The sequence below is a fragment of the Mobula birostris genome, chromosome 22 (genome assembly GCF_030028105.1).
Source record: "Mobula birostris isolate sMobBir1 chromosome 22, sMobBir1.hap1, whole genome shotgun sequence".
Taxonomy (NCBI): Eukaryota; Metazoa; Chordata; class Chondrichthyes; order Myliobatiformes; family Myliobatidae; genus Mobula; species Mobula birostris.
Window position 1 is genome coordinate 4,159,221 of NC_092391.1, and position 22,529 is coordinate 4,181,749.

The following is a 22,529-nucleotide window of genomic DNA, read 5'->3' on the forward strand; positions in this document are numbered from 1 at the left end:
CGAGTCCCTCCACTTCCTTGCTCCCGGCAACTTTACCTCCAGGCGGAAGAGTTGGAAGGAAGAATTTTTTTAACCAAAAGTCCGGTAAGCATTTAGTCTTTGGGAGAAGCGCGCAGACGACGAACAGTTCGCCGACGTCGAGATCTGAGACTTCAGCCTGACTTGTGTTTGTGTGTGTAAGTCTCTCTCTCTCTCCCACTCTCTCTCTCTCTGTCTGTCTCTCCCAAATTCTCCGTCTCTCTCTCTGTCTCTCTCCCACTCTATCTCTCTCTGTCTCTCTCTCCCATTCTCTCTCTGTTTCTGTCTCTCTGTCTGTCTCCCTCCCACACTCTCCGTCTCTCTCTCTTCCCCTCTCTGCCTCTCTCTCTCTGTCTGTCTCTGTCTCTGAGTGTCTGTCTGTCTGTCTCTCTCTCTCCTCTCTCTCTCCCTCTATCCGCCAAATGATTGCCGAACTCTGTGTTTGATGTTCAGACCCTCTGAGTGTACCCCCTCGTCCCTGTCAGCCTTCGTCGCTGTACTCTGACCGAACACGGCTGCCAAAACCAGCAAACTGGATTTCTGAACCGCCTAGGCGGACGCCGAAGATTCACCGGACCTTCCCTCGGTGTTGCGGAACCACAGCTCCCCAGACTCGGCGCTCCCATGTTCTGGAAAAGCGAGAGCCTGGTACTTCTGCCAGAGGGGAACAAGGTCCTAGCCGAAGGTTTCCTGGCCGAAAAGGTAACCAAAAAAAAAAGTTTCCGTTGTACTGAAGTGAGCTGGTGGGGAGAGGGGATCGAGAAATGTCCTTCTGGAATCGGCACAAGAACGAGTTTTCTGAAACTTTCTGTCGACAGCCCTGTTAAACCCGACCGTGAAAGCAAGTTCGTTGCAATTAGCGTAGAGATTGTTCTGTGCAGATTTCTTTTTACATTTAAAAAAGTCCAATCTCTCTCCAACTACACAAATTATTACCAGGGAGAAAATATTTCCCGATGTAAGGTAAAAGGGGAGTGATCGGCCGGACACTGAAATCTGGATCTTCGAAGGTAGAATATAAGAACCGGGAGCAAATGGAGTTCAGCACCGCGCTTGGTGTGGGCACATTTCAAATTAGTTGCTTAAAGTGCAATTATGCCCGTAACCATTTCGGTTTGGGGTGGAATATATTCAAACCAGCCTGTAATGTTTTAAAAGACCTCTGGAAACGAGATGATGATGCAATGCTAAGATGCAGAACCGAGCGCCAAAAAAGGGCCGACACAGCGGACTTGCAGCCACCAAGCCGCAATAGAAACCAATAATCGAAGACTGCTCTGTGTTCATTTAACTCGGCACTATAGATCCAGAAATTACTACCTTCCTCCTCGGCATTAGCTAAAAAAAGGAGCAATTGCAATTGCAAATCTCGATCAAACGTTTTAAAAAAAAAGAGCTTGCAAAAGATGCCTACTTCACGCCTCATCTCCTAGTCATTCGTTCGAAAAAATATTAGATTTTTAATTACTACCATTTAGGAAATCAGATTTCCAAAGCCGCGTTGCCCGGATGCCATGTTGATTGACAGCTGTAATTGACATACTTATCTTCCGGATTTCATCCAGGTTCTAATTGTCGGTAGTTTATTTCCCTGGCTAAGATTGATCAGAAAGTGAGCGATTACTTCAAGAGCTCAGGGTGAAGTGGATAAGGGATCGAATCAAAATTAAAATTGCCTCATTAAATGCAGTATTGTTGCCTGGATGTAAATGCCCACTAGAAAAAATATTATTTATTCTTTTAGCCGCATATATAAACGTTTAGACCTCCTTTAAAGACCTTTATGAAACGGCGGTAGTAAGCGGTGCATTTCATGTTTCTGGTTTGCAATCTCTCTCGAAGGTAATGTCACAGGACAGAGAACATCTACAAGCCGCGTCTCGCTGCGTGGAAAGCAGCGTTTCCCGCACCGTGGTAAGTGAAATCTTCCCAACGAATGTGACTCTCCCGAACTTGTTTCGTCCACCCGGCGTTTGTCTTATCTGATTCCGGATCTGAGATTTAATTCCCCCCTCACCCCACCTCCCCGGTGTGACTCGAATATTTACCCAGTTTTACATAACATCTGAACGCTGTTACAAACAGGGAACAATATATTTTTACCGTATCGTATATTGCGTGCAGTTTTTATATATATATATATTTTAAAAATCAGTCTTAATCTTTTCTTGAAACTGACCATTGTGTAATGATTTCTGACAGGCTGACTGCATAACGGCTCAGTACTATATTTGAAACTATTTGATTTTAAATCCTTTAGGGCGCGTTATATTGTACAGAGTCGTTAGCGCTTTAAGCGCTTCGGACGTTTCTCCCTATAACACAAGCGTTTTAACATATTTGTATTTTTAAACGATACCAATCAAACCCCGTTCTTCAGATATAAATCAGCCCGGCTGACAAGATGAAGTGTTTTGTTTCTTGTTGGCTAAACGCATAATATTTAGACCCTTTTCAACAAGCCGTGTCAAAGAATGCGTTTCCCTTCGATTCTCGAGTGCAAGTCAAAAGTGGGAGGCGATGGCTGGGCCGACTAATCTTGTTTAAAATCGACCACCGATCGGGGCAGATTATCCGTGCAGCGTGTAGCTGGGGTTCCAGTTCATCCTTAGAAGCCCTGAAACCCGCGTGTTTTTGTGGCTGTTTAAAAAACACACACACAAGTTCTAAACAGGTGGGAATAGGTAACCGACTCCAAGGCTCGGGGATACAATTTATTAATAATCCTTCGAACCCCCCCCCCACACACACACTCGACTCAATAACAGTAATTTTCAAGCGATTTCCGAGGTTTAACACAATCAAGGATCGAACACCAATACTTTTTGACAGATGCCTTTCAAATGCTAGGGCTTAGACACACTCAGACATTTTTCAAAAGCAGCGCTTGTTTACAGCGATGTACATCTGTGTAACGTGAACTGGATAAATATATCTTTAACTGAAAGACGACAACTGTATTTACCCAGAAGATCCTATCTATCGAGGTGAAAATTATATGATTTTATTTTAATACAATTTTGTATCTTAAATCCTATGGATCTGGCAATCAATTGGAATATATACCACCGACTGTAACGTGGGAAAGCCTAACAGCATGGTGTTTGAATGTAGGGACGAAATTCAATATTTAAATTTAAAACTGGACACGGGAAATGTTGTTTTGCTAGTTCTACGATACTTTTAAGAATGATACAGTTGTATTCACTTTTCACGTCTCTACCCCCCCCCCCCCAGTCTCATTCGGATAGCGACACGCTGGGAACGAACATGGAGAAAGATGAGATTCGATCTTCCCCCAGTCCCCCGTCTACCCCCTCGATTTCATCCCCGCCTTCCTCGTCGTACTCCATCATCTCCGCCGACAAGAACATCTGCGCCAGCTGTGGTTTAGAGATCTTAGATAAATATCTGCTGAAGGTGAGTGTTTTGAGGAGGAGGTCAGCAGTGTTTGCACTGACAGGCAAAACGCTTCGACATGCCGCAGTTACAATCGTGCACGAAGCAGTTAACAGTCAGAGCCCAAAGCTTCAGTTAAAACGGAGAAGGGGGTCATGGACGCGAGGAGGAGAGGACAGCGTGAAATAGAAAAAAAGTACAGTCGGTGTTTCGGGCCGAGACCCTTGACAGGACATTCGTCGATTGTACTTTTTTCTATAGATGCTGCCTGACCTGCTGAGTTCCTCCAGCATTTTGTGTGTGTTGCTCTGGATTTCCAGCATCTGCAAAATTTCTCTTGTTTGCAATGTCCATATGCTTCCATTTTCCTCACATTAATGTGTCTATCTGAACGTCTCTTAAAAGTCTCTAATGTACCTGCCTTTCTCAACACCCCAGGCTGCACATTCCAGACATCTTCCACTCTGTGTAAAAGTAAAGTTGTCCCTGACATCTCCTTTGAAATTACCCCTCTTACCTTAAATACATGCCCTCTGGTATTAGACATTTCAACCCTGGGGGGAAAGATGCTGTCTGACTACTGTGTCTATGCCTTTTATAATCTTATAAACCTCCATCATATCTCCGCTCAGTCTCTGCCGAGTCTCTCCACCCTCACGTTGAAGTACATGCCCTCTAATCCAGGCAACATCCCGGTGAACCGCTATTGTTTCCGTCTATTCTCATTTTAAATTTTATGCTGTTTATGTACACGAAAAGTTAACTCTTAATTTTTATAAAACAGCGTTTCGGCAACCGGTAGATTTTCAGACTCTCTGGACCCCCGCTTGTGATCTTTTGTTTTTGGTTGATGCCGGGGTATTGATAACGTTCCCAAATTTTCAGATGGATAATGTAAAGAACGCTCCGCACACCGAGATAAAATGTCTTCCGACAAGGCCGAGACTTGAGCTGTCACTGAATGTGCCTTCGCTGCCGGACCTAAAAATGTCTCGTTGGCAACGTCCCAAACTCCCTAATGTTGATTTAAGAGGCGTTATGCATGCTGGGTAGATAAAGGTCTATGGAAAGTGAATCAGGCTGCTTTAGTCGAGGACACTCCACAAACAGACCAACGATTTCGAAACTGTTGTTTTCTAACCCCCGGTTGAGCGTTAACCACCCGACAGGCATACTGACTGAACAGCGCAAAGTCTTATTTTATTAAACGACTATATTTTTATATAGATCATCCGTGAGGAGTGGGTAGTTAACAGGACACCCGGTCAGTTCAGTGGCTGTAAACCCAAAATTTCACCCGTTTATATTTCTGGGGAAGGGCACCGATTTCTGACGCTCTGAACCTTCGCGTTATCCGTTTATATTTTATAGATTAATCCTATTTACGAAAAAGAAACAAATCTTGTGTTGGCAGCTGGAGTAGCTTGCAGTTGTTTCTAAGTTACCACTGCCGAGTTTTGCCCAATGGAAGGGTGAGATGTATGGAGACGTTACGACAATAATTAAAATCAATTCCCTGTGTGTAAAAAAAATCAGCTGTGGTGAAAGCAACTTTTATCATCGCCTGCCTTTCCTTTCCACGAAATCGCGAGAGGATTCATATATTACCTTGCTAAAATACATTATGAAAATATGATCGTTTTTGAACGTAATTCAGAAAGAACCATCAGACAGCAGGCAATCGAGGTATATTGTGCACTTAGAACCAAATACCAGCGTCAAAATAAACTGGTTTAAACAACGAATTTAAATATTATTCTTTTTAATTAAACTTTCAATTTTTGCTTTTCTAGCTTAAGCCGACTGTAATATTTTGTTAAATCCAAAGAGGAGCATGTTAGCACCTCTAAATATATATTACAATAAATTGTAATAAATTAGTCTAATATGAAGTACATTGTAAATGAAAAACGCACAAGTAAGCCTAATTATAACAATCTATGTTTTTATAATAAGGATAGAAAATATATCTGGAAAGTGTGTCTGAAGTATTGGCAGAAAGTGTTACAATTGGTGATAAATACTTGTTAGTTCCTTAGGAATCGAATTTTACACTCTGTGCGTTCCGACAATAGCACGGTAGGGTCGCAGATTATAATCTCATAAATAACATTGAATAAATTGTATAGTTCCTCATGAATGAGCTGAATTTGAGTTTGTGCGCTGTTGGATGTGTTTAGCCGAGGTGGCTGTCTGATGCTGGATGTGTTTAGCCGAGGTGACTGCGTGATGTGATCAGTGACAGTTGATGGATGTCCCGCATTTAATTTGCAGGTGAATAATTTGATATGGCATGTTCGCTGCCTTGCTTGTTCCGTCTGCAGGACTTCCCTGCGCAGGCACGCCAGCTGTTACATTAAAAACAAAGAAATCTTTTGCAAAGTGGATTATTTCAGGTAAGCATTTACAACTTGCTGCAAATGTGCATCGTTTATAATCCCGTTTGGTAAAGAGATTTGTTAAACTGCATTAATTTAGATGTATAACATCTACTTGTCTATCTGTCTATTTTTCTATCCATCGATCTATAACTGCCTCTCTCTATGATGTATGTATTTATCTATCTACCTATATTTAATACTGTACAGTATATAGCGAAAAGGAAACGCAGAGCTTTACATATATATAGTTAACTTTATAGTACTCCAATATAAAACTTGGCGAGGGATTCTCAAAGGATGAAGCATAAGTATTAACATTAACTAGTATAAGTTATATCAACCAGTTATGTTAATGTAGCGAAACTGATATCATAAAGCATAACTAACGAAGCAAAATATAATTAACAATAACAACAAAAATACAATATTAAAATATCCCACTAGAGGACGAGGACATTTCTTTAGTTGATTAATCATGCAAAAGAAACGCCATTTCAAGGTGAAAGACGTGTTGAGTCTCTAAGTGTGCAGGGCCGATGTTGGGTGAACTGGAGCTTTAGCGGAATCTTAATCTCTGTACAAGACGAGTGTGTGTGTGTGTGTGTGTGTGTGTGTGTGTGTGTGAGAGAGAGAGAGAGAGAGAGAGTTTGAAACGACTCTACTGTCACCAGAACCAATTATCTCCTGTCTCCGGCCAACCCCACTCCTCATTGAGCCCTGCAGGCGCTTTGAAAGTTGAGGGAAAGTTTTACCAGTCTGTTTACCAAATCACAAACCCTCCCCGAGCCCCGTCCGCAGCTGGCGTAAGCTCCAGAGTGTAGAATTGCTGAGTAAACCCCTCAACTGCCCATACACTTCCCATTTCAGTTTCCGTCATCCGCCTATATATCGCTCGTCCCATTATCTTTCACCCATCTGTTTGATAAAAATTCTAGGAGAATAACCAGACCCTGGAGAATGTGGATAGTACGGAGCGTAATGAGCGGCGGGTTTTGTGCGGCTCTCTCGGTGTGTTTACCACGCTGAAACATCTTACACTGGCTCTATTTTCGCAACGGGGAGTTGTGACCCTGCCCGCACACTGCAACCAAATTGTCCAATTAATGTTCCTTCTGTGGAATGGATTCGGTGTGGATCGGGCCGGGGCGCGAATTCCTGAAGATATTTGTGCAGTCGCTTGGTCTCTCGCCTCATTAAGCCATTGAAGTTGAATGGTGAAATAGCAAAGTCTAACCCTGTGGAAAGACTCATCCCTTGAAAAAACGAATTGCGATTGTGAAATTTCCGCAGGGTTCCTATAACATTTAGTGGACACAGAAGTGGGTTATATACATAAAGATACCGGGAAAGGGCTATTAACATCTTGAGGGATCCCACCCACTCTGCTCATGGACTGTTTGTCCCACTCTCATCAGGGAGAAGGCTACATGGCATCCACGCCAGGACCACCAGACTCAAAAACTGTTATTTCCCCCAAGCAGTAAAGCTGATCAACACCTCCACCCACTAACACATCCCACCACTTTATTATTTCCCATCAGTCACTTTATAGTACAGCCTAGCGTCACTTTATGGACATTCAATCAATCTCTGTATGTAAGCTCTCATATATATTGATATTTATTGTGTGTTATTATTGTGTTCTTTTTCTTATTGTCTGTGTCTTGTTGGTGCTGCATCGTATCTGAGTAACAATAATTTCTCCTTTACACTTGTGTCCTGGAAATGACAGTAAATAGCCTTGAATATTGAATCTTGAAAGGTTGATGTTAGTTTGAAGGTCGGAGGTGTTTGGTATTATGTAGCAGATCACCAAAAAGTTGGACATCACTGTTAATGTCACTTTCAGAGGTGAACTGGAGCGATTTCGCTTTGAGGGGAGTGAGTGCGCACATTCGAGAAATGGCGGCAAGTTTTATGTTGAACTGATGCTGTGCTTGTGGGAACGATTTTTAAAATGTGCCACTTCAAACGTGTCATTAGGAAACCAGGACTTGTCTGGAAAAAAACCAATGGGATTGTTTGGGTCTGGATTTTCAGAATCTGAATCAGGCTTAATATTACTGCCGTATGTGGTGAAATGTGTTGTATGTGACAGCAGTACAATGTAATACATAATAATAAAACTATATTACAATAATAAGTATGTATATAAAATTAAATAAGTGGTATAAAAAGAGAGCCAAAAAGAGAAAAAATAGTAAGGTCATGGGATCAGTGTCCTTTCAGGAATCTGACTGCAGAGGGGAAGAAGTTGTTTCTGAAACGAAGTGTGTCGTCAGGCTTCAGCACGACCCCCTTGATGGTAGCAATGAGAAGAGGGAAGGTCCTTTCTGATGGGTCCTTAATAATGGATCCCTTCGTTTTGAGGCATCGCCTGTTGAAGGTGTCCTGGATGCTGGGGAGGCTGGTGCTCATGATGGAGCTGGCTGAGTTTGCAACTTTCCGCAGCTTTTTCCGATCCTGTGCGGTGGCCTCTCCATAGCAGACGGTGATGCAACCGGTTGTTATTGGATACAAGCCCCATCATATCGGCTCTCCGAGACAAGCCGTTACCCGCCGTACGTTCTAACAAAGCAGACATTTCTCACCATTAATGTATTAACCGGACCAATCCCCGCAGCAAGCTCCCTATTTAATGTTCAGCTATTTGAAAAAAAACTCGCAGCTTTTTTCCCATTCTGACTTCGTGTTCTGTCAAATGAACAATATTTTTAGATTTGAGCAAACATGTTTTACAAATATATCACAGCACATGACACGTGTTGTGACAGCCTGTTAGGTTAATTTCCCTTCAAATATCAAACAGAGTCGGACTGTCATACCCACCAGGGTTCAAACGGCGTGAAGTAAAATAGTTACCTAATCGATGTCACTTTTCTACTTCCTGTGCCTGCCTTACAACTGAATTCATTTTATTTAATTTGTTAAACTGAACTGCGTGAATTCACACATAGACTACTATACGAGTACGACCCACCGCGCAGATTTTATTTTTAAGCCGATAAAGGACTTTGGTAAATCTGAAAGACTATTGTATATTTATCCCTCATTTAACGAACTGCGTTCGAATTAAGCAATTTTTATTTAAACAACTTCATGAAAGGATAATCCAAACGCAGACCTTTCTAGGCAATCAGACACAACTGAGGCAAGAACGAGAGAATGGTGGTCCCGTTAACATTGTTGAGGTAGATTGGTTAAGGTAGGCCCTGTGCATCAACAGTCTGTAAGTACTGTTTACGGTGGATTCCGGTTAAATTGGGACATGTCGGGATTGGTTTTTGTTCTTTAAGCGTTGTTCCGAATAAACGGCTGCCCCGATTAACAGATGGCCCAATTAACCGGAATCCGCTGCATTTTAAAGTTGGCAGATTCCCAGCCAGCAATACTATTGCACTGAACATGATTTTTTTTTTTGCATTTTATCCGGCGAGGGGTTTTGGGGAAAAAATTGAGGGAGGACGTGGTTTATCCGGTGAAGGAATTATGAAGAAGTAACCGCGGGACGAGGCGATTTATCCGGCGAGGGGATTTGGGGAATGAACGGCGGGACGAGGTGATTTTAAGAAATTAATGCCACCCTAGGAGGTGCTGACATTTGACATTTTGACCATCCAGGCCGCGTTTCCAGGAAACTTTAAACCTGGGAATAATTGAAGTCAGTGTAATAAATTACCGGGAGAGCCGCTAATTATGCGGCACATTTAACATCTGGGCGCGTAAGCAGCGATGTCTGAGGCAACTCTATCGTGGAGAAATACGGATACTGTCCGTGTGTAACCGCGTTAATTTGAACGGTGTATTGATTTTACACAGATTATTGCGAGTCAGGGAACCGCTCAAAATCAGAATTAGGTTTAATATCACTGCCACTTGTCAAGAAATTTGTTGTTTTGTGGCAGCAGTACATTGCAATACGTAATAAAATACTATAAATTGCATAAGAAATATATCAGCGCGACTGTTTATTCATTTTATAGAGGCGGCTTCTAATACAGTATATATTTAAACAATTAAACGATTGTGCAAGAAGAGAGCAAAAAAAGGAAGAGGAATAATGCTGAGGTACTGTTCACGGGCTCAATGTCCATTCAGAAATCGGATGGCAGAGGGGAAGAAGCTGTTCCTGGATCGTTGAGTGTGTCTTCAGGCTCCTGTACCTCCTCCTTAACAGTAGCAAAGAGAAGAGGACATGCCCTGGTGGTGGGGGTCCTTATCGCCCAGGACATGCCCGAGGTGATGCGGGAGATATTAAGATTTATTTATTTTATTTAGAGATAAAGGTGGGAAAGGCCTTTTCCCGACCCAACGAGCCGCGCCGCCTGCAACCTACCTATTTACCACTAGCCTAATTACAGGACATTGACAATGGCCAATTAACCTACTAACCTCTACGTCTTCATCCGGAGGAAACCCACGCGGTCCACGGGAGAACGTTCAAACTCCTTACCGACGGCACTCCGAAACGCTCCGAGCTGTAATAGCGTCGCGCTAACCGCTACACTACCGTGGCGCCCTTCCTGGGGGTTCCGGAGATTTGTAAAAGGGGTTCGGGCGATTTAGTAAAAGCGAACACATTATATTCTGGTTTTGTTTTCAACTAAGTAATCGGGTTCGGCATTACCCTGTTACTGAGGCCAGTTCGCCGGGACTGAGTCACATCTTGGCTGAGCCAGGGGAACAGTTTTCCCGAACCAGAGGGATTGTAAAGACAAATCGTTCACCACTAAAATTCCAGATTTATTCGATTAACTGAATTTAATTCGTTTGACGACGTGGCGGGATTAGAAGTTCCTTCCTGTCACTGCCCCGATGAATTATTAGACCATGAAACCATAAAACAAAGGGTTAGAATTGGGCCTTTCGGCCCATCGAGTCTGCCTCGCCATTCTATCATGGCTAATTTATTATTCTTCATAACTCTATTCTCCTACCTTTCCCTGTATCCTTTGACGCCCCGAATAATCAAGAACCCGTTAACTTTTGCTTTAAATGTGCGCAATGACTAGGTTTCCACAGCCGCCTGCGGCAATGACATCGCCCTCTGGCTGAAGAGTTACTTAAGGAACATGGAGACTGCATGTGCTGGAATCTGGAACCACACACAAAACGATGGGAGGACCTCAGCTGGTCAGGCAGCATCTGCGGAAGGAAATGAACAGTGAACGTTTCGACCCGCAAGCCTGACTGTCCATCTCCCCACACACAGTTCGGCGATATATCCGCTTGCCTCCCGTGTCCAATCCCTTCACTAACAGGGTTTAATTCTCCGCCGCGCAGAGAAGACAGGTTCATGTTTAAACGGCGGCCGGAGGAGTTGGGAAAGGTGTTTACACAGATCGTTGTCTTTGGCTTTTTTGGTTGTTTGTCTGTCTCTGTCGCGTGCGAGTTTTCTTATTGTGTTTTCTTTCTATGTACTGTGAATGCCCGGAAGGAAATAAATCTCTGGGTAGTATATGGTGACATGGATGTGATAATAAATTTACTTTGAAGTTTGAGGTATAAAATACGGGGGAGAGGAGAGAGAGAGATGTGCTGAAGTTACAAAGTAGGTCGCCGCCGTCTCACGGCGAGAGGGCAGATATCATTCCCCTCCCTTTCTAAAAGACCTGTATATTCCACACACCCCGACATTAAAAAATAACCACTCAGGGTGAAAGTAGACGCGGTGAAATTGTTACACTTGCAACGTGAAACAATGGGAACGATTACGAGCATCTATATTAAGGAAGCACTTGGGCTGTTTACAGTTCAAATGATGAGAACGTCTATATTTCAGGGAATACTTCGTGGGCGGTAAGAGCGCTGTGGTCCCTCACCGCCGGTGAAAGGAACTATATATCTTACTTATAGTTTCAGTAATTATCAAAGAAAGGGGCCAATAACTGTACCACAGGAGGGGGCAGCGTCCCTGCGCCGGGTACTAACAAACCGCCACGTTGCCTATTTGAAGGAAGATTTCTGCCGCCGGCCCTGCAATGCCGAGTCTGCGGAAGCTCAGGGCGATGTCAATTGAAGTACTAACCGGGAGAGCAATCAGAGACACAAGTGATTCAGCGTTGTGTGTGTGTAATACCGGCTACCCCGGCCATCCGCTCTTGCTGTCCCCGCCCGTCCCTCTCCCTCCCCGGGAAGGACACCCGCAATCAGTCTCTCGAATAAATCAGCCATGATGAAATGACGGAGCAGACTCGACGGGCTGAGTGGTCTCATTCTGCTCCTATGTCTTCCCAGCCTTTTATTAATGCCATGAACCAAAGTCATTAAAAAAAGGAGTCCGTGGACCGCAGGCTGGGACCGCACCCTGTCTTATGACCCTAATCAAGCAAGATCCCACGTCTCTCCTTCCTGGCATCAACCTGCACCCTACCTAACTTTGAGCAGGGTTGTAATGGTCACCGCACTCAGCGCAGAACAGAGGACTTGGATAGTGGTCTATTATTGTCACATGCACAGTGAAAATCTCGTCTTGCATCCTGCTCATACAGATCAGATCATTACACAGAGCACTGAGGTAGAACAAGGTAAAAGAGTAACAGAATGCAGATAGGTAACAGCTACCGAGAGTCACACATCAAAGTTGCTGGTGAACGCAGCAGGCCAGGCAGCATCTCTAGGAGGAGGTACAGTCGACGTTTCGGGCCGAGACTAAGGGTCCCGACTGAAGGGTCTCGGCCTGAAACGTCGACTGTACCTCTTCCTAGAGATGCTGCCTGGCCTGCTGCGTTCACCAGCAACTTTGATGTGTGTTGCTTGAATTTCCAGCATCTGCAGAATTCCCCGTGTTTGAGCTACCGAGAGTGCAGTGCAGTGAAAAAGATCACAATGAGGTAGATTGTGAGGTCAAGAGCCCACTGTATTGTACTAGGGAACTGTTTAAAAATCAAGGATTAACTTTATTCACCGTATACGTTTAAATGTATTGGGAATTTTATGTGGTCAGAGCACGACAAACAAAAAGAGCATCTTTCAACGATTGTAAGAATAATCACTATAAGAATAAAAAAAGAAATATCTAAAATTACCTTAGAGGTTGAAATACGGATATAGAATAAAATATGCATAAACACATAATACCAGCATGTATTTACAATGTAAACAACATTATACAAATGGCTCAAAGTGTTTACAGTGCGCTGAGTGACTGAGGTAATACATAGAGGGGCTAGGAAGCCAGTTCGAATGGTTGATCAGATTAACAGCCTGGAGGAAGACATTTTTAAGATGGTGTGAAGTTTTTGTTTAATAGCCCTGTAGCGCTTTGCAAAAGGGGCATTTTGGAAAAGGCCGTTTGCTGGGCGGGCAGCGTCCGCAATGGTTTTTTTGCCCGCTTCTTTGTCCTCGACAGTCGGATATCAAGGGAGAGGTGGCTGCCTCCGGCGCCCGACCAGCAACTCCTGACGCAGGGTCTCGGCCCGAAACGTCGATCACACCTTCCCCTTCACAAGTGCTGCTCGACCCGCTGAGTACCTCCAGCAGATTGTTTACTTGGTTATAATTTGATCTTTCCTCATTACCGCGGGGCTGTAAAATATCAGTCAAGCCCGATTTAATTAAAAAAATATCACAGACCTAAGTTTGAGATTGAACACGAATACACACCCCACTCATAACATCACGAAGGATCCCACCCACCCTGCTCATGGATTGCTTGTCTCACTCCCGTCATGGAGGCGGTTTTGTAGCATCCACACCAGGGCCACCAGACTCAAAAACAGTTACTTTCCCCAAGCAGTAAGGCTGATCAACACCTCCACCCACTAACCCACCCCTGCACAACTACTTTATCATTAAGACCACAAAATCTGCCGATGCTGGAAATCCAAGCAACGCACAAATTGCTGGAGGAACTCAGCAGGTCAGGCAGCGTCTATGGAGAGGAACAAACAGTCGACGTTTCGGGCTGAGACCCTTCATCACGACTCTTGAGTAACGACTTTATGTGAGAATCACCTCATGTACAGACACTCCTGCACCTAGCGCCACTGTATGGACGTACAATCAATCAATAAGTTCTCTCTATATTAATATTTATTGTGTTTTTATTTTTGTGTTCTTTATCTTATTGAGTTTTTACTTGTGCTACATCGGATCCGGAGTAAAATTTATTTCGTTCTCCTTTTCACTTGTGTACTGGAAATGGAATTAAGCAATCTTGGATCTTGAATTAAGGGCGCCGGGCTGGGACCCACAGTGTCAGCAGAACGGCGAACGCCTTGGCCGGTTCCTTACACCTGTCCCTGTCAGTTACCGCGGTTCTTCGGAATTAGAATCGGGTTCAGTATCTCTGGCACATGTCGTGAAATTCGTTACCTTACGACAGCAGTGCTTTGCAATTCATAAACGTTACTATAAGAAACATATAAAAATAAATAGTTTAAGATGGATCAAAATGGACTTGAGGGTATGTGAGAGGTTGGACAAACACTTTGTTTCCTCTGGAGCCTGGGGGCTGAGGCGGGATGTGAGAGAGGCTTATGAGATTGTGAGAGGCGTAGATAGGGTAGATAGACAGCATCTCTTCCCCAGGGTGGGAATGTCTAATACCAGAGGTCATGTACTTAAGGTGAGAGGAGGTAAATTCAAGTAAGATGTGAGGGGCAAGTTTTTTACACAGAATGGTAGGTCACTGGAATGCGCTTCCTGGGGCGGTGGTAGAGGCAAATCAGATACATTAGGTACTTCTAAGAGCCGTTTAGATAGGCAGGTGGATGTGAGGAAATGGAATGATATGGACATTGTGTAGACAGAAGAGATTAGTTTTGATAACTAACTTGATTGGCTCGGCCCAATATTGTGGGCTGAAGCGCCAGTTCCTGTGCTGTACTGGTCTATGTTCTATAGTGAGGTCGTATTACACACACAAAATGCTGGCGGAACTCAGCAGGTCAAACAGCATCTATGGAGAGGAATAAACAACAACAACAATAATAACAAATACTTCATTGATCTCGAGTGGGAATGACTCCTGCCTGGCCCGCTGAGTTCCTCCAGCATTCTGTGTGTGTTGCTCTGGATTTCCAGCATCTGCAGAATCTCCTGTACTTAGTGAGGCAGTTTTCAACAGTTCATGGATCATTCGGAAATCTAAAGGCTAGTGTCCATGATGGAGCTGGCTTACTTTGCAGACCTCTGCAACTTCCTGCGTGCGGGGCTGCGCTTAGAGTCCGATCACTGTGCCGACTCCAGGTACCCAGAACGCCACGTGTTTCCTCTCTCTCTCTGCGAGCCTCAGCACGTATTCCCCCCGGCAGTTAAAACTGGAAACGTCCCTTCCCCAACTCGAACATCCCCAAAACTATCCGAACTAATTAGCGGAGTGGGGGAATTAGCGTGACAATGTGCTGGGAAGCAGGGTAGGTCCACTTCCAATGGCGTGTGGTGGGAACTCACCTGCCGCTCGCCAGGCCCCGTGTACGACACGGCGGGACAGCAGCGATACTCGATCGCCACCTCCACGAATGCTCCCACTGAACTGGGTTCCATGCAATTATAAACCATTTGGACAGGGCGCCGCTCTAGTCCTGTTTTCAATCTCAGTATTCTCCCGTTGCCTCTCCAATCTTCACCCAAGTCCTAGAATCGTACGGTCACAGACACTACAGTATAGAAACAGGCCCTTCGGCCCATGCAGTCCGTGCTGAACTAGAATTCTGCCTAGTCCCATCGACGCGCACCCAGACCATAGCTCACAGACCCCACCTATCCATGTGCTTATGCAAACTTCTCTTAAATGTTGAAATCAAACCCACATCCACCACTTGCGCTGGCAGCTCGTTCCACACTCCCACCACCCCCTGAGTGAAGAAGTTTCCCCTCATGTTCCCCTTAAACAGTTCACCGTTAATTCTCGACCTCTAGTTCTAGTCTCACCCAACCTCAGTGGAAAAAGCCTGCTTGCATTTACCCTATCTGTACCTTTCATAATTTTGTAAACCTCTATCAGATCTCTCTTCGATGTCCTGTGCTCCAGGGAACAATGACCCCCTAACCTATTCACCCTTTCTGTATCATGAAATCATAAGACACACAAGTAGAATTAGGCCATTCGGCCCATCGAGTATGCTCCACTATTCCATCATGGCTGATTATTCTTCTCAATCCCATTCTCCTATAACTCAGGTCCTCAAGTCCCCGCAACAACTTGTAAAGTTTATCTTCACTCTTTGATCCCTGATCAATCTACACCTCTCCCAGCCTTTCCCTGCGGACTTTTTTTTTACCAATAATTTCCCTGCACACTTGTTAGACTCACTAGCCTGTAATTACCTGATTTATTTCTGCTTTACCTGTGTTATGGAATTCCAAAAAATATCTGGCTCTTCGCCTATGGATGGGAGGGTTTGAAATTGGCATGGAAGTCCAGGAGATATTGGCTCTTCGCCAGCAAATGGGAGGGGTTTGAAATTGGCATGAAAGTCCAGGAGATATTGGCATGGAAGTCCAGGAGATATCTGGCTCTTCGTCTGTGGATGAGAGAGTTTCAACATTTCTGTCAAATCTCCAGTGCCATCCTTTGTACCATCCAAGACCCTCCAGAGCATCTCGGTATGGCTCAGGCATGAAGGTGTTAGTGTAACGCCTGTGACCCAGGTTTAATTCCTGCCACTGTCTCTCCATTCTCCCTGTCACCATGTAGATTTACTCCAAGTGCTCTGGTTTCCTCCCACATTCCAAAGATGTACAGGTTAGTCGGTTAATTGGTCACATGGGGTGCAGTTGTGTGGTGTGGACTTTGAGCCGGAAGGGTCTAATTCTGGGCTGTACCTGAAGTGCAAGTTTAAGTTTATTGCCATCTAACTGTACATATATAAAACCAAATGAAACAATGTTCCTCGGTACACCCACACAACATACACAGCACATAAAGTAAAAATATTGCCGCAAGTAAGATAATAAATATAATTCAAAATGCACAGGACAGGTATATAGTAAACAGCTCACTGTCCTTGTGATGAGACCTCGGTGGTGGCAGGGTATTCACCTGAAAAAGTAAATAAATGTTGTGATACATCTCGTCAGACCCTGGGAACTTACCCACCTTTGTGTTAAAACATCTTCAACTCAAGACAGGCAACATTGTAGAGAGATGAGAAGCTCGCAGTACAAGACCCTTTCTCATGCCTGTGTTCCCATTATTGAGGAAACCCAATTGCTCCTGGTTAGAGGCCGGAATGGTTTTCGACAGGCAGGCCAACAGTGGCTGACCAGGAACTTAGCTGATAGGGGTGACTGCCACGATATGGCAAGATGAAAAGCCCTGGCTTAAGGTAGGGAAAAAGGAATCTTAGTTAATTGCATTAAGAAAAGAAATAATCTCTTCGATTGGACATTATTGGAAGAGAGGCACCTTGATAAGGTGTGTAAGTTGATAAAAGGCACAGATCAAGTGGACAGCCAGGAGCATTTTCCCAGGGCGGAAATGGCTAATATGAGGAGGCACTATTTTTAGATGACTGGGGGAAAATGGGGCGACATCAAAGAGGATGTATCAATATGCCTATCTCAGAGTTTTTTAAATGTTCCTGATGTATCTGTCTCTACCAGCAGCTCTGGCAGTGTGTTCCACACAGGCACCACAGAGAGTGGTGACGATGACCTGTGGAAAATGCATTGTCGTATCTGACCAGTGTGTTATTTAATGTGGCTTGTGTATAGAAAAGAGATGCCTGTGTTTCTGGGTGATAACGTGTCACCTGGCAGCTCTGTTACCCTTCAGGATGTTACAAATGAACCAAAGTTAGGGTACGTTTAATGTGCCTTTGCAAAAGGGGCCACACATTGGATCAATACGTGTGACAAAGGAGCATCACTGGCGTGTAGACGCTGTGATATTCATACATGTTGTGATGCTCAGGTTTAGGAGCACTGTGCGAATGGTGCCCCACCCAACAGACACAAGGGCACAAATGCCTAGACTGAGTGGACGTGGAGAGGATGTTTCCTTTCGTGAGGGAGCCTAGGACCAGAGGGCACAGCCTCAGAATGCAAGGACATCTCTTTAGAACAGAGATGAGGAGGAGTTTCTTTAGCCAGAGGGTGGTGTATCATTGTCAGGGATGGCTGTGCAGGCCAAGTCACTGGGTGTATTTAAAGCACAGGATGACAGGGTTTTGATTAATCAGAGTGTCAAAGGTCACAGGAAGAAGACAGGAGAATGGAGTTGAGAGGGATAATAAATCAGCCATGATGGAATGGTGGAACAGAAACGATGGGCCAAATGGCCTTGCTCCAATGTCTTATGGTCTAAACCAGAATAGCCCAAATGTAGCCATCAGCACTTGCCTCGTTGGGTTGACCTGGCTCCATGGCTGTGGCCTACTGCCAGTCTCTTTATGTTGTGTTAATACCTGACTGAGGGAATGAGAATAAAGCATATGTGTACATACAGTATATGTCACGATATACAGCCCTGAGGTTCATTTCCTTGTGGACATACATAGTGAGTCCAAGAAACAAAGACCACACATAACAAGATGGACAATCAGTGTGCTAAAGACAACAAACTGTGCAAGTACAAAAAGAAAGAAAAAAGAAATAATAATAATACACAAATAAGCAATAAATATCAAGGACATGAATAGAAGAGTCCTTGAAAGTGAGTCCATAGGTTGTGAGAACAGTTCAGTAAAAGGCTGAGTTAAGCTGAGTGAAGTTACCCACTGTATTTTATTTAAAGGATGGGGAGGAATGTTGTTGGGGGTCCAGCTGTGTCAGGAGAGCGCACAGGATAAAGTACACTAACTGCTCTGAAGTCACCATTTGCAGGACATACCTCAGCCAGGGATGGACACCATCAAACATGTCCCTCAGCATGTCCCTTGGCAAGGACGGGGAGGTGAAGGAGTCAGTGAGGGAAAGATTTACCAGAGTGGATTCCAAGCTGAAGTTGTTCAGTTACTTGGACAGAACAAAAAAAAAGTTTTTGTTCTATTTTCAAAACTTCCAATTAAAACAAAAAACTTCACACTTTCTTAAAAGTTTCTTCTCCCAGGCCATTAATCTGATCAACCATTCTAGTTAGACTCCTCTATCTATTGCCTCAATCACTACACTGCACTGTAAACATTGTAAACCATTGTTTATAATGCTGTTTACGTTGTAAATAAAAGCTGGGATTTATGCACATTTTAATTCCATATCTGCACTTCAAACTTTATTTTTATATAACTCTTTATTCTTTATAATAGTTTAATGACCAACACACCACAGCAAATTCCTACTCCATGGAAATGTAACTGGGGAATAAAGTTGACCTTTGATAGTGCAGAGAAACTGGAGAGGCTTTCCTAGCAGCAGACGAGATTGAAAGGATACTTCGGAGAGCAGTTGTGAAGGATCTTAGTTGAAACTGTGAAGATATTGTTCCCATTGGTGAAGGAATGGGGGTCTACCAGGCACTGATTTAGGATGATTGGTGAAGGAATGGGGGTCTACCAGGCACTGATTGAAGGTGATTGGTGAAGGAATGGGGTCTACCAGGCACTGATTTAGGATGATTGGTGAAGGAATGGGGGTCTACCAGGCACTGATTTAAGGTGATTGGCTGAATAACCAAGGGCAGCCTGGTAGCGTAAAGCTTTATAGTGTCAGCGGTCAGAGTTCAATTCCCACCACTGTCTGTAAGGTGTTTGTACGTTCGCCCGTGACCAGGTGCTCTGGTTTCCTCCCACGTGTACAGGTTAGGGTTAGTGAATTGTAGACATGCTATGTTGGCACTAGAGATGTGATGACACTTGTGCGGGCTGGCCCCAGCACATCCTCACTGTTGGTCATTTACAGAAATGGCATAGTTCACCGTCTGTTTCAAAGTACAGATGACAAATAAGACTAATCTTTAGCCAATAGTATAAAGCAGGCTTTTGTGCTGTGATTGTGCACAGGATACAATCATGACATCACTGCCCGAAAGGGTGAGTGGCCAAACACTGGCCAGTAGGACAAGCTAGAATGGGGCATCTTGGTTAGCATAGACTAGATGGGCTGAAGGCCCTGTGTCCATGCTGTATGACTCTCTGACTCTATGGTCATGGAAACTAACTCAACCATGGCTTTCTAAGCAAAATTACTGAGCTAAGAGTTAGGGCAGGAGACTAGCTAGTTAGTCTTATGAAAGGCTAGCATGGGTTAAATGGGCCAATTGGCCTAATTTGCACTGCAGTGATTTCTGTTCAACTCAGTCCTCTGATCAGTGTGTTCATTTTGATCTAAATGTGACTCTCATATTGATGGTGTTCTGGAAATAACGTTTAAATAGCAACACAAGTCAAACTTCAGAGATGAATTTTGAATAAATATATACATCATCGAGGAGGTATTTTATCCTGTGAAGTTTCTTTTCTTTACTTGCAATATTTATTTTGACTTTTAAAAAAATGCTCTTTGTTTACACCACACTATATTAGAATGCATGATACATTGTGGTAGTGAGTGAGCTTTACATTATGGATGGCTGTGGAAATTGATTCCAGGAAGTGGGATTGGCAGTAGTTTGGATTGTTGTACTCCTCTGCTGTCTCAGGGCTGCAATGATTTTGGCTGTGTGATTTAGAAATCTGGAAGATTAACCTGTTGGAGTAACTGGACTCTGCTAGAGTTCTGTGATGTGTGAGTAGCGTGTATACATTGATGTTAAACTGCACTTATGGAGCGGGCAAAGTGGTTTAAGATGACAACTACCTCCCATGTAAGTTAGACCGTGCAATGTAAAAACAGAATTAGGCCATTCGGCCCATTGTGCCTATTCTGCCATTTGATCGTGACTCATTTATTATTCCTCTCAATGCCCATTCTCCTGTCTTCTCCCCATAACCTTTGACACCCTTATTAATCAAGAACCTATCAAATTCCATTTTAAATATACCCAGTGACTTGGCCTCCACAGCTGTCCGTGGCAATGAATTCCACAGATTCCCCACCCCCTGGCTAAAGAAATTTCTCTTCATCTCTGTTCCACAGGGATGTTCTTCTCTTGACGGTATGCCCTCTGGCCTTCGACCCTGCCACTATAGGAAACATCCTCTCCACGTTCACTCTATCTCGGTCTTTCAATATCTGATAGGTTTTATTGAGATTTCTCCTCATTCTTCAAAACTTCAGTGAATACAGGGCCGCAACCATCAAACGCTCATAATATATTAACCCTTTCATTTCCAGGATCATTCTCATAAACCTCCTCTCAACCCTCTTGAATGGCAGTACATCCATTCTCAGATAAGGGGCCCAAAACTGCTCACAATACTCCATATGTGGTTTGCCGAATGCCTTCTAAAGCCTCAGTTATAAAGTTCAATCAGAAACCGGTCTGCAGATCAAATTCTTCATTTATCAGTTTAGTACAGTAACAGCTTGTCTTCTTTAGAGATGGGAAAACAATCTTCTTTATTAGTACCTCCCATATTATTTCCAATCTGATTTTCCTCGGATTAAACTGGAACTTACAGAAGAATTAGCAGCTGTGTATCCCCCCTGTGGGAGGTCAGACTGGCCTGCCATTGTACGGGCAAATAATCTCCATGCAGTTAGTTACATTTCACACATTGATAGTTTCAAATATTTTCCAAAACGTTTTAATTTGATACAAGCTAAAGAATGCATTCATTTTCAATATATCTGAACCAGTGTTCAGCTCTCTGCTCCATGAGGCTTTACTCACCTCAGAACTGAGCTGATTCTGCAGCCATCGGCACTCGGCACAGTGCTGACCTGGCTCCATGGCTGTGGCCCGTAGCCATCGGGCTCCTGGACTGGCTCAACGTTGACCTGGCTCCGTGGCTGTGGACTGCAGCCATTGGCACTCGGCACAGCGCTGACCTGGGTCTATGGGTGTGGACTTGCTCTTGGGGACACTGTGGTTCATGTTCTATGAATTGTTTGTTTGCTTTTCATTATCAGAATCGGGTTTAATATCACTGACATACATCATGGAATTTGTTGATGCAAATATCTAATCAGCCAGTCATGTGGTAGAAACTCAGTGCATAAAGGCATGCAGACATGGTCAAAAGGTTCAGTTGTTGTTCAGGCCAGACACCAAAATGGGGAAGAAATGTGATCTGAGTGACTTTGACTATGGAAAGTTTGTTGGTGCCAGACGGGGTGGTTTGAGTATCTCAGAAACTGCTGATCTCCTGGGATTTTCATGCACAACAATCTCATGAGTCTACAGAGAACAATGTGAAAAACAGAAGACAGTGATTATACTCCCAATGGCCACTTAATTAGATACAGGAGGTAAAAGAGGTAGCTAATAAAGCAGTGACTGGGTGTATGTTCATGGCCTTCTGCTGCTGTAGCCCATCCACGTCAAGGTCCAACATGCTATGCATTCAGAGATGCTCTTCTGCACACCACTGTTGTAACACATGGTTATTGGAGTTACTGTCGCCTGCCTGTCAGCTTGAACCAGTCTGGCCATTCTCCCCTGACCTCTCTCATTAACAAGCATTTCCACCCACGTAACTGCCCCTCACTGGATGTTTTTTGTTTTTCTCACCATTCTCTGTAAACTCTAGACTGTTGTGTGTGAAAATCCCAGGGGGTCAGCAGTTTCTGAGATACTCAAACCACCCTGTCTGGCACCGACAATTATTCCATGATCAAAGTCACTTAGATCACATTTCTTCCCCATTCTGATGTTTGGTCAACTAAACCTCTTGACCATGACTGCATGCTTTTATGCGTTGGGCTGCTGCCACATGATTGGCTGATTAGATATTTGCATTAACG

At 44.0% G+C, this 22,529-nt stretch overlaps 1 protein-coding gene across 1 annotated transcript in view; it reads left to right on the plus strand.

The window, feature by feature from the left end:
- The window catches only part of lhx6a (LIM homeobox 6a), a 71,194-nt gene continuing 48,665 nt past the window's right edge, over positions 1-22,529 (plus strand). The window contains exons 1-5 of the mRNA XM_072239857.1: positions 1-84; positions 472-720; positions 1,861-1,932; positions 3,256-3,438; positions 5,692-5,813. Coding sequence (XP_072095958.1) covers positions 643-720; positions 1,861-1,932; positions 3,256-3,438; positions 5,692-5,813 — 455 coding nt within the window. The 5' untranslated portion in view covers positions 1-84; positions 472-642. The remainder of the gene's footprint in view (positions 85-471; positions 721-1,860; positions 1,933-3,255; positions 3,439-5,691; positions 5,814-22,529) is intronic.